Source organism: Malaclemys terrapin, chromosome 3 (genome assembly GCF_027887155.1).
Source record: "Malaclemys terrapin pileata isolate rMalTer1 chromosome 3, rMalTer1.hap1, whole genome shotgun sequence".
NCBI lineage: Eukaryota > Metazoa > Chordata > Testudines > Emydidae > Malaclemys > Malaclemys terrapin.
The window spans coordinates 69,757,202-69,770,205 of NC_071507.1; the positions used below are offsets into that span (position 1 = coordinate 69,757,202).

Genomic DNA, 13,004 nt, shown 5'->3' on the forward strand with positions numbered 1-13,004 from the left:
CAAATGTATGCTGAAATAACAGGACTATGTGTGCTTCTATGCAGAGATGGAGATTTTGCCTTGTATTATATTGCTCTTGCTGTCTTATGGGAAAAATAGGGAACCTTTTTCTTCATTAATTTTAATTTCCTTTAATTCTAAAAAAAGTAACATTCATTATTGTTTTATTTACACTTGTAACTTTAATTGAGAAAAGCACATTACCAGCTATATTTGCACTACTAAATGACAGACTTGGAGTTAGGCTTAGAAAGCTATTATAATAGATGTGCTTGAACTCTCCTCTGCATCTTAGGTTGAAGCTTTCTCTCCCTTACTCTCTGCTATAAACTCTAAACCACACAGCTACCATAAAATACATGCAACCCATCCACTCAGGAATTATGAATACTGATTTTGTTATACGTTTCAGGCCTCTCCATCTCACTAAGGGCTCTGTAGGATCCTTGTTTCCCACTACAAAGAGACAAGGAGTTACACATCACCTTACCTTAGTTTTCTTTTTCTTCATCCTCAGGACCCGGGATGCAACCTGGATGGTGGACAGCGTTTCAGCGTAATTCCCTGCCGCTGCCGAAATGTGAGCTATCATAGTGGTACGGCAGTTCATGTTCCCCAGGGACTCCCGGAGCAACATGGTGAGCTTGCTGTCTCTGCAAAATAAAATGAATTAAGGCTACATTAGTGATCTGTGTTTCACTTTTGACTGTTGTGATTTGACTTCAGATCTCAGCAAGATTTTTTTTTCCTCTTTTTAATGGAACAGCAGTGAGTATTGTTCTCCAGGTTTGTGCTGTTTTACGTCCGCAGCTCAGCAAGCTGAAAAACCCTTAGGCTAAAATTAGAACTTTTTTTGATTCCTCCTCCCTATCTTCTTTGCTGTCTGATTCCCCCAGCACTATTACCACTGCTAAGACAGAGGGAAGAATGAAGGACCTATGCCCATAATACTTGTTCAAGATTAGTTCTCAGGAAGCACTGTAGTATACAGTATAAAAACAAACTGTTATGGCAAAGGATGACAGACAGACAGACAGAGCTCCAATTCTCTCACCCACAAGGGTAACAGATTCCAAAGCCAGAAAAAATCACTGTGATCATCTAGTCCAGTGTTTCCCAAATTTGGGATGCCGCTTGAGTAGGGAAAGCCCCTGGTGGGCCGGGCCAGTTTGTTTACCTGCCGTGTCCGCAGGTCCGGCCGATCGCGGCTCCCACTGGCCGCGGTTTGCTGTTCCAGGCCAATGGGAGCTGCTGGAAGCAGCAGCCAGTATGTCCCTCAGCCTGCGCCGTTTCCAGCAGCTCCTGTAGCCTGGAGTAGGAAACCGCGGCCAGTGGGAGCCGCGATCGGCTGGACCTGCGGACATGGCAGGTAAACAAACCAGCCCGGCCCGCCAGTGGCTTTCCCTACACAGCAGCGTCCCAAGTTTGGGAAACACTGAACTAATCTGACCTCCTGTATAACACAAGCCATAGAACTTCCCAAAAATAATTTCTAGAGCATCTCCTTTAAAACCACATCCAATCTGATTTAAAAGTAACTCCAGGAATTACAGTAGGGTAAAACGGATGAAAACTAAAGAAAGATCAGGCTGCAAGAGTTTGAATCATTGTTCATTTATGTTAGATCTTTGCTTTGACAGAGGCTGGAATCAGGTTGTGCCATCTTCTGTTCTTGCCATTCACGCCCTCTCTCTGAATAGGCCAGGTTTTGAAATCCAGGCCTGTGATTATAATGAATACAGGAAATGGCATACACGACAACTACTTTAACAAGACAATGTTACAAACATAACCCCCTTAGTGTTACCAGTTTAATATTGTGGGAAGTGATGGGTTACCAGTATAAAAGGCGTGGGCTCAAATACGTTCTGTCTCAGTCAACAATTAATGTGACATTCCTTGAATAAAAAAGTCCCCATATGCTTAATGACAACAATTACATCTCCTCCTCAAACCGTTCGTCCTTCCATATACCCACTCTTCAGCACAACACCGCTCAACATACTAGGCTTGACCCTCCCCTGGAGCTCGCTGAGGTTCCTCTGTGTGACTGCCCTATCTGTACCTCACAGCAGCAGCTGTGTTGGCAGACAGATGGTCCTTCAGGCTCTGCTGGGAGCAAGCAAGTCGCCCTGCTGCCTACGGCTGTGGGAAGCGGATCCCCTATGGAAGTGGGCTGGGTGATCAGTTGGGAAATGGATCCCCTTTGGATCTTGAAGTGGGCAGGTCTCTCCCAATTGCTAGGAATCTCCCCCAGCTGGTGTGTGGGAGCCAGTTTCCTAAGGCGGGGCTGGGGAATCAGCTGCGCCAGCGAGTCTCCCATGGCTAGTGCCTGGGGTAGAATGCAGGGCATCAGTAGCTTGACCCTGTCTCCTGTCTCTCTCTTCCTTGTGCACGGCTGAAGCAGCTGGCAGGGTGTGGGGGGATGGCTTGTAGGGATCTTGCGGTGTGTCCTTCATTCGTGCTACAGAGGCAGTGTTGGGGAAAACAAGCTGTTATGGTCACAATATAGTGGGCACACACAAGGGGCTCAAAAACTGATGCCAAGCAGAGCCAGTTTCAGCATTTTTTTTGGAGGGCTGAGAAAGAATTCTTTGCTGCTTCCCTTAGGCATGTAACCACCCAGATATAACACGGCCACACCACCATGCACAAGGCTACCTAATGATTTTGGGGAGGGTTGGTGAGATGATTCTTTGAGATACAAACCAAACCTACACGATACAGAACTAGCTCTATGCCTTTCAAACTTAGCTTTCAGTTTGCATCAGTTTACATGTTTCTTGGCTATCCTCACAAGTAAAAGGGCCAGACACTTACAACACTTTTTAAAAAAAAAGAAAGTTTTGAGTCTCCTTCATGGGACTCCACAGCCATCTCTGTTAAGAAGAGGCTCACATGAAACCTTAAGACACACCCCAGCTCATCAGTGATTATACCCCGAGAGGCTGTACCAACACTAAGAGCAAGCAGACCATCTCCTTAGGACTCTCAGTCACTCTTGACTCAGGTTTTTAATGAATCCCAGTTTGCCTCCACAACTCTCAACTCCTGCCTTCAGAACAATCCAGGTGGCTTCATCAAGACCATAAAAGGACTTACTGTATCTTTCCTTTTGGAATAAACATGGCCCTGATGTGTGATGATAAACAAGCAAGGAAAAAAGCTTAGGTCACTCCAAGGAAATTCTTCTCTACCCCTGCCTATACAAGGATATCCTTTCAGTTACTCAAGGGATAGAAGGATTCCTGCCAAACACTCTTCTCATCTGTGATGAAGCAAACTAGCTAGATGTTAAATTATAAATATAAAGCTTAAGAGCTTTTTTTCATAAATTCTATTCATAAAGGTTTGTTTGTAAATTTCTATATTCAGTAAATGCCTTTTCTTGGTGCAGGATTGGCACTAGTTACTTATAATTAATTTACATGATGGCTGGAGAAACAGCCTACAACATGGATAGAGCAGCGCAATCTGACCTGACGCATCTCAACAACGCACACCAAAGTGGTAAAAAGCTAAAAAGATGCACTTTTCTAAAAATGTTAGGGGAGGAAAACTAAATCTAGAGAGGGGCCCAAATGAAAACCCTGGATCTGAATGTGATACACTGGTTCAAACGGCTGAAAGCAGAGACTATAACAGCCAGCTATTTACTCACTACAAAAGGAGTTGTTTCTTTAGCTCTAGTGGTAGGAGCTTGTACTTTCCAAGTCTTTCCTTTGACTTCAGTGGGCTTTGGATCAGATCCTTGGTGCTGAAGGTCCTGGGTTCAATCTCTGTTGATGACCGGTGCTACCTGTACGTATGTGGCCACACATCTGTTAAACACCCCCAAAGGTTGGGGAATTTTGCATGCAGATCCAAACTTTGAGGGTTGAGCTGATAGCTGGACATTAAAAGCTTTTTAGGTCTCTTCTGGATTGTTTAAGCAGTCAAAAGTTTGGATGACTACCTGAATATCTTTGTTCTAGAAATAAGGGTAGAAAGCTGGGTCAGAGATACCAAAAGAACACTCTCTCTTGGTACGTCTGCTTCCTGACACACTCAAGACTATATGGTGGCTTTGAGATGTAAACAGATGTCCATAAGGATTAGACACAGACAATCTCACTCATTTCACTTTGACCCAAGTCAGCTTTGAACCCACAGATCCAGAGATAAAAGGCTGTTTTATCAGTTTAGTGCACCCCCTTCCCATCAAGGAATAATTAAGATGTCAAATTCTGTACATCAGTAACTGCCATGCCAAAGCAGAGTTACATGGAAATTATTAACATTGGCACAGAAATCAATAACAAGCCTTTCATTTGCTCATGCTTCCATCAAAGCAAAACATGCAATGACAAGGGGGAGAGCAACGTAATACATTCTAACCATTTAGGTCTCCTGAGAATACATAATCCACAGAGTCATCATCAGCAAACTGTGCTATGGCTCGCCTAGAGATTTATATGTTATTAATATAGGGTAACCTGCATCACCTGCGATACACCAAAATAAATGCTTGCAGCAGGAAGAGTGAAGGTGTAGAGCAAATTCCTGTGATATAATTCAGCTGGTTCCTTGACATAAATCAAATAGAAACCAAAAGGGGAATTTCATTAAGATTATTCTGAAATAACAGCTGCAAAAACCCAGCCATTGCCTGATTTCTAACTATAAAGCTCACCCATTCAGTGTTAACTGGCTTTATCTTGGCTATCAGCTCCACTTTGCTCTGAGATACAATACACAACCTCCTGCTGCCTGCAAAAAGGATCCCAACAAGAGAATGAAAATGTTTGCTAATCATATTTTTTGCAAATATTTTGCATACTGTCATGAGACACATTCCCCCATTCATGGTTTGCTAGTCTCCTACAACAGGACATGATCAGATTTGAAGAAAAGAAAAAGATGAAGGGGAAGATGCCATCACATAGGTGTTGCTTAGTAGCAGATTATATGTATTTTTACTCTCCTTTTCTTCAAGCTGTAAAATTACTGGTAAAATATTTTTATATGGGTCTCAGTATATTCTAAAATACGCCTGATGCTTTGTTCTTCTGAATGCTGACATGGCATTTATGTCAGAATAAAGAAAGACATTGAATCATTTCATTAGGGTAGATGAGCTGATATTTGCAACAGCTAAATCCCTTTGCTTGTGGGGCAGTGGATTTTACAAAAAGGAGGTCTGGACTAAGTGTCTTTTATGAAGATGAGACCATTACAGATTCTCATGTTGTCCCGACTATGTAAACTAAAGTAACGTGTGGGAAATATTAAATGAAGCAACCTCAAGGGCTGCTGCTCCTGAGGAAACGTTGTTGCTTTTATTGAGCAGAGGCTGATTTGAACAATGTTCACAGCTCTTCTCATTAGACGGGGGTGCAGTTCAGCCTTCCTTGGAAGATTTCAAGGCATGCAGAGGGTTCCTTTTTATTATCTTCCCAGAGGAACAAAATGGCATGGATGATGGACATGATTCCCCCCGCAATCCATTTTTTTTTACCACTGTCTTAATTTTTAAAGTTTATTTCTGTCATATCCATTAACTTGTTTATGTTTTAGGAAATTTACCATAAACCAATTTGCAGCACACACTGCATGACAATGCATGCTCTATTGGAGAGAACAAAGAACGGGAAACAGACCTCCCCCTTTCAGACCTCAGAGCAGTAATATCATCACAAATATGATTGATACATCCTGCACAGTTAAACACAAAAACAGATCACCGCCACTATGGAGAAAGCCAGGGAAAGGAGCAACAGGGGCAAGAAAACACTGTGAAGTTCCCGTCTTGGAATTTCCGGTAAATCATTCCTTCGGGGGCTGGGATCTGGGGGAACCACAGTGAGACGAGGAGAGACCTTAACACCCTGTGCATCTTCAGGATCTATATAGAAGCACCCCCGAGATTTGGGGAGTTAAGAGCTGTCCATGTAGATGGCTCCTATCTCCATACTGCTCCAATATTCCACTTCATTTCCCCTTGAGCAGCATAGTTCTTCTTGCAGGAGCCATGCTGCCCATGTTCTAGATCCCGTGTGGCTGCCAGTAGCAGCTGCTGTGGAAACCCAGAGGGAGTCAATACAGCTCTAAACTGTATGAACTCCATTGCAGATTGCCACACAGAAATGTGGGAGTACAGCACGGGCCAGGGCCGGCTCTAGGATTTTTGCCACCCCAAGCAAAAACAATTTTGGCCGCCCGCCCCCCCCCCCGGTTTTTTTCTTACCCCACCCCCAGCCCCACCTCAACTCCGCCCCTTCCCCAAATCCCCAGCCCTGCCTCCTCCCCCCAGACTCTCAAGCCTAGGAGGGAAGGAGGGAGGGAGGGGGAGAAGCGGCACACAAATCAGCTTGTTTTGCTGGTGCCTAGAGCTGGCCCTGGCAGGGGCCATGCTGCAGAGAGCAAACCATTCCCTTTTCATCCCTTTTCAAACACACAATGCACAATACCAATGGAAATTGGAATAGGCCTAAACTGCTGTTCTATTATTTGCTCAACAGGGAACAAGGATATAGGCTACAGCTGACTGGAACCCAGAATTCCCATTCTGTAGGATTTTTTTTTTTTAAGTTCAAAATTTCCTCCACATTGGAGCAAAAACTCACAATTTCAAAATTTTCTGCTGAATGGGAGGAGTCCACCACTTTTGTTTCAAAAGATGGTAACAACATTCCATTTTGACCTTTGCAAAAAAGGAACTGAGGCGGCTCCCAGAGCTGCCAGGAGGGCTCTCCCCTGCGGTCGCTGCTCCCTGAGGGCTCTGCCAGCCCCAGAGCCGGGTCCCCCTGCCTGGGCGGCTCTTACCAGCTGTGCGAGCAGTCAAAGGGAGCTGGGAGCTGAGGAGCAGCCGCAACCCCGGGCACCAGCACCAGCAGTCGGAGATGGGGGAACGCTGTGGCTGCCCACTCCATAGCACCAGCCTCCCTGCACTGCCCGTCTCCAGCTTCCGGCTTCCAACCTGGCCAGGGGGGGTGAAAGCTGGGGGAAGGAAGGAGGTGGGGGGGGGTGGAGCTGCTTCCAAGACTGCCCCACTCTGGGTAAGGCACTGCAGTTTGGGGGAGGGGATGGTCTCTGTGCCCCCCTAACTCCGCCAATGGGCACGCGGCTTCAGCCCTGTGGGGGGTGCCAGGGTTCACGGGTGCGGGCTTCGCCATGCAGCTCCTGGCTTTAGCCCTGCGGGGAGCGCCAGGGCTCATGGGTCCGGGCTTCAGCCCCGCAGAGTCTGCTAAAGGGCCCAAAACATGTCAGCAGCTACTGCCTTATGAGCAGGGCCGGCTCTAGGCACCAGCAAAACAAGCTGGTGCTTGGGGCGGCACATTTTTAGGGGCGGCATGGCCGGCGCCAGAATGCCGCCCCTAAAAATGTGCCCCGGCCGCCCTAGCTCACCTCCGCTGCTACTGCCACGGCGTGCAAAACAGCTGATTCGTGCGCCGCTGCTCCCCCTCCCTCCCAGAGGGCCTTGGCACTGAAGGCCCACCAAACAGGGTCGCTAACCTACAGGGGAAAGGACTGCAGTACCACACACAGCAGCAGGAGACACCTAAGAGGCGAGTTCCCCCCCCCCCTCAGCCCATTACAGTAATCATGTAATTAAAGATGTTCTCACAAAGCATGTGCACAAAGGGAGCCAAATGAAGATTGTTCAGGGAACCTTAATTCTGTCACTGCCTAACTTGTGTGCTTCACTTTACAACCCTAACATTCATTTTATGTATTTTTGGGTATGCATTTTTTATGGTTTGAAAAGAGCCAACTGAAAATTCCATCATGTTGCATCAGAGTTTCCCTGCTCTAAGTTTCAAGTGTCCAGTGCCACAGTGGCCCACAGCTTTCCAATGGCTTCAACGGGCCTTGGATCTAGCCCTTTGCCGATTTTTTTTTGTAGTGTACTTCCAGTAGGTAATAATTTTATAAACATCCCAGCTGCTGCTACCATGAGGGAAACAGGCTCTCTCATCTCCATGGATCCTTCCCCCGCACAAAGCTTGGCATGACTGGGCTTCTGCACAGAGACTGCCGAAGATAAACTAGAAGGGTGATGGCAGGTCAGGCATGAGACATACTGGCACACCTGAGAGGGCATAGCTTGTATAATGTCTGTACTTGTCTTGCTCGTGATGTAAGTACTTCACTTTTATAAGAACCAATCTTAGCCAAAGTATTCAAAAGTTGATACAAAGAAGAAAGGGAAGCGAGGATTGCTTTTGTTAAGGGAAGTAATGTTGAATCCATCAGCAGAATGTGAAGTAGTCAGGGCTGGGTATTACATACAACATGCTTTGGAAATTCATAGAAATTTTCATGACCATATTTCATTCACTTGGTGGAGAAAGGAAACTCCTGTCCTCCAGATGTAACAGAAATATTATAAGAAAGAGATCCAGTTTTTTCCTGGGGGACTAATTAGCCAGTCCTATTACGTGCTTGTCCCTGCGTTTTAACCTTATTAAAACAAACATTTTCTTTCTCCTTTTCCCACACATACCACCCCACTTCTTTGAGAACTCTGACCAGTGACAAGAACGTTAGCATCAGTGGTAGAAAAAGTAAGGCGCCACAGAGAACATTACATGTTATTTAAGCAACATGACATGTCCGAGCGTGTGGAACTACTCTATTCATCGCACACCTTGGTGTCTTGCTAGGCACTAGGCCAAATGGAGAATGTTGTCAACCATCTAGGTGTGTTATTGTTACATAATAAGCGAATATATGCCCTCAAGTAGTTTGTAATGTAATTATTTATATAGGGTTTATAACATTCAAAAAGTTAGTAAATATCAAAACTATGTTTGCACATGAAATTTAACTCTGCTCCCTTGTGCATATGCATGGCTTTATTAGTAATAGTAAACATTTATATTATGGTAGTGCCAAAAGGCCCCAGTTGGTTTTGGGTCATTACGAAGGGTCAGAGAGAACCCCTGTCCTGCAAGGTGTGCTGTCCAAAAAACATAAAACAGGTGAAGTATAGGATCGGCATGTAACTTTCAAGCCAACAAATATGGTACAGCTTTGTTAGATCCATGTTTGGTTTTCTGTTCATTTTTATTAATTTGGGGTAGAGGCACAGTGGGGAGTGGTGGGAATGGGCAAGTTAGCAAAAAAATAGGAAAGGTAAGGCAGGTGAAGAGGGAAAAAGCTTTTTTTTTTTTTTTTTAGCCACGATCAGTGTGCAGGGCTTTTTAGGCATCTAAGGCAAGATAAGGAGGGATTTGAAGTAAGATAAGGTAGTAGCTTTATTGTTTATATCAGGGAATTCTTCCCGTGATTAATGGCAATATAGGAGAAAGTGGGGACGAGTTTCAGTAAGAAACTGATTGGTGGGCCTTTGAGGAGGAACTCTGGCAAAGTGAAAGTAGCCATTTACATCAGGATAAGTTACTCTTTATCAGCGAGGTAGAGTGGGGCTAAGTTGTGAAGATAAGACGCTTGTGTTTGATGCTCAGGAGAATGGCGATCCAGTGGAGACTCAAGGGTGGGGGTGCTGAAGAGGACAGAGTGACTAGCTAGGAAAATAATCTGAGAAGCATTTGGAATGGATTGGAGAGAAACAGGATTGCAGTAGTCATGGCAGAAATGGGGAGGCTGCAGTAAATCAAATCATAAAATGACAAGGGCTTGAATGAGAATTACACTGTTATGATCGTCTTTTACATTTCCTGGCTTTTTAAGAGTTTAACTGTGCAATTTTAATATTGTAACATTTTGTGTGAGTACATACGTACAATGATCATTTCTTTTTCCCCATTAAAGACAAAAATAGTAAATGTCACAAGGACAGAGCCCCAAAAGTTCAAAGAAAAGCTTCTTTTTCCCCATTAAACTTAACTAACCTCTGATCACAGAAGTGCTTATTCAAGAGCTATAACTTTTGTATAATGGTCTGACTCTTCCCAAGCTGAAGAGACTTCAAAAGACTATGGAAAGAGCCAGAAGGGCTGAACCATAAACTGACAGTAACACACACGCTATTCCGGGCTTTAGGCTCTTCTGGGTTTCTGTTGTATAATCAAATTAATTTAAACCTACAGTAACTCCTTACTTAACGTCCTCCCGCTTAACTTTTGTTTCAAAGTTATATCTCTGATCAATTAGGGAACATGCTCATTTAAAGTTGTGCAATGCTCCCTTATAACGTCGTTTGGCTGCCTGCTCTGTCCACTGCTTGTAAGATTCTGTGGAAGAGCAGCGACTTTACAAGGGAGCATTGCACAAGTTCCTCTTCTCCGCCACCTCCCTCTCCCTCCCAGTGCTTCCCCCACCACCAAACAGCTGTTTGACAGCGCTTAGGACTTTCTGGGAGGGAGGGGGAAGAGCAGGGAAGCGCTGCGTCTCCGCTCCTCCCCCTCCCTCCCAGAAAGTCCTAAGCGGGAAGCGCTGGGAGGGAGGCATGGGCGGCGAGTCCTATGGGCCCGTGGTGCCTGGGCACTAGGAATATTCCTGGCCTGAGCCCAGCTCCAGCAATGTTTGGGGCCAGGTCTCTCCCTCGCCCCCCCCACACGTTCCCCAGGCCATTTAAAATAGCCCATGGCCCCCACTCACCACTGGCAGTGGAGCTGAGTGGCTTCCTCCCTGCTCGCTCAACGTGGCTGCCGGCCCCTCCCTGCAGCCCCTGGCCAGAGTGGGTCTGTGTCCCGCCCCAAGTGCCCCTGCAGCCAATGGGAAGTTGCAGGGGCAGTGCCTGGGGGTAGCAGCACTTGGAGACTCCTGGCCTGCCCTGCGTAGGAAAACATGGTCCCTCCCCTAAAGGGCTTACAATCTAAGTATAAGACAAGAGATAACTGATGGATAAAGACAGGGCCAGATTAACGCAGGGGCTTTAGGGGCTGCAGGCCAGGGCCCTGAGCTAAGGGGGGCCCTGGCGCAGCAGGGCTCAGGCAGGCTGCCTGCCTGCCTGCTGTGGCCCCATGCCGCTCCCGGAAGCGGCTGGCTGCTGGCACATCTCTGTGGCCCCTGGGGGGGGAAGAGGCAGCTCCCTGCGCTGCCTCCGCCCCCAGCACCATCCCTGCAGTGTTCCTGGCCAATGGGAGCTGTGGGGGTGGCACTTGCAGGTGTGGGCAGCTCATGGAGATACGCTGTCCCCCTCCCCCAGGTAGGGTGACCAGACAGCAAATGTGAAAAATCGGGACAGGGGTGGGGGGTAATAGGAACCTATATAAGAAAAAGACCCAAAAATCGGGACTGTCCCTATAAAATCGGGACTGTCCCTATAAAATCGGGACATCTGGTCACCCTCCCCCCAGGGGCGTGCAGAGATGTGCCAGCAGCCAGCTGCTTCCGGGAGTGGCGTGGGCCCACAGCATGAAGTCAGGCAGCCTGCCTGAGCCCTGCTGCGCCACCAGCTGGGAGCCACCTGTGGTAAGCACCTCCTGTTCAGAGCCTGCACCTCACACCCCCTCCTGAACCCCAACACCCTGCCCCAGGTCAGAATCCCCTCCTGCACCAAACTCCCTCCCAGAGCCTGCACCCCTCACCCTCTCCTGCACCCCAACACTCTGCCCCAGCTTGGGGGCCTCCTCCTGCACCAAACTCCCTCCCAGAAAGAAACTAACAGGTATAACAGCTGTTCTAAGGTAAGAAGTCGGCTATTTTGAATTAACTTAACTATATTCTATATGTTTTAAGACTGAAATGTAACCACGGTATGGCTTTATGTTAATTAAAAGGGAAGTTTAGTATAGCATTAAAAGCCTTAATGCCATAATTGTGATCATTTTGTTTTAAATTAGGAAAAAGACTTGTATACAGGGGCCCCACAAAAATCTAATAGTCCCTGACCCACAGGAGAGTTAATCCGGCCCTGGATAAAGATGGGGCAGTACACGGAAAACCGTGAGACAATATTGGTCAGCACGATAGCCAGTGAGGAGCAGCATGGAAAAAAGCACCAAGGTGTGTGTTTGTAAATTTAACAAGTGGGTGATCATGACCAACTGGAGGCAAGAGTCGACATCTCGATAGTGAATGATAGGTAAGGTGGAGATAGGCCATGAAGGGCCTTAAAAGTGAAGACAAGTAGCTTGTGTTTGATGCGACAGAGAAGAGGGCTGACCAGGTCAAAGCTGTGGGCTAGGAAAACATTCTTTGCAGCAGCATTCTGAATGGATATGAGCAGGGCAAGAGTGTATTTATCAAGGTCAGAGAGAAGGATTTTGCAGCAATCGAGGTGCGAGATGATGAGAGCCTGGACAAGAAATTTAGCTGTGTGGCTGGATCAGAAAAGCTGCACCTTAAATATGCTATTGAGAAAGAACCAGTGAGATTTAGACATAGCTTGGACGTGAGGACACAGAGTGGTCTGAGTCAAAAATGATACCCAAGTTACAGGTCTGCATGACAGGTAGGATGGTGGTCTTTTCCACAGAGAAAGGAGTTAGCACATAGGGCTTGGGGTTGGATTAAAAGTTCTGTTTTAGCCAGGTAGAGTGTGAAATGATAGCTAGACATCCATAAGGAGCAGTCACAGAGACAGGCTGAGAATTTAGTTTGGACAGGAGACAGGTCTAGAATACAGAGGTAGATCTGAGAGTTCTCTGAGATGGTATTTGAATTTGCATTTACAGATGAGACTACTTGGAGATAAGGTGTAGAGGGAGAAGAGAAGGGGACCACAGGCAGAATCTTAATAATTATAATTAATGGAGATGTCCTATCTCCTAGAACTGGAAGGGACCTTGAAAGGTCATCAAGTCCAGCCCCCTGCCTTCACTAGCAGGACCAAGTACTGATTTTGCCCCAGATCCCTAAGTGGCCCCCCTCAAGGATTGAACTCACAATCCTGGGTTTAGCAGGCCAATGCTCAAACCATTGAGCTATCCCTCCCCCCTAAAATTATAATTATAAGGTGTAGAGGGAGAAGACAAGGGGACCACAGGCAGAATCTTGTGGAATCCCCACAGAAGCTGGAGGGCAGATGAAGAGGATTCACCACAGGACGGGCTGAAGAAGTGATTAGGAAGAGAACCAGGAAAGGGCAGAGTCATGGAAGCCAAGGGAGTACA

General features: G+C 46.5%; 1 protein-coding gene and 1 long non-coding RNA gene across 3 annotated transcripts in view; one reads left to right on the forward strand and one right to left on the reverse strand.

The window, feature by feature from the left end:
- LOC128834786 (uncharacterized) overlaps positions 1 to 582 on the forward strand; it is a 50,350-nt gene extending 49,768 nt beyond the window's left edge. For both annotated transcript variants that reach the window (XR_008444486.1, XR_008444487.1), the window contains one exon: positions 518 to 582. This is a non-coding gene — a long non-coding RNA (uncharacterized LOC128834786). The remainder of the gene's footprint in view (positions 1 to 517) is intronic.
- The window catches only part of KIF26B (kinesin family member 26B), a 421,406-nt gene that overhangs the window by 33,572 nt on the left and 374,830 nt on the right, over positions 1 to 13,004 (reverse strand). Inside the window, exon 11 of the mRNA XM_054023876.1 lies at positions 491 to 653. Coding sequence (XP_053879851.1) covers positions 491 to 653 — 163 coding nt within the window. The remainder of the gene's footprint in view (positions 1 to 490; positions 654 to 13,004) is intronic.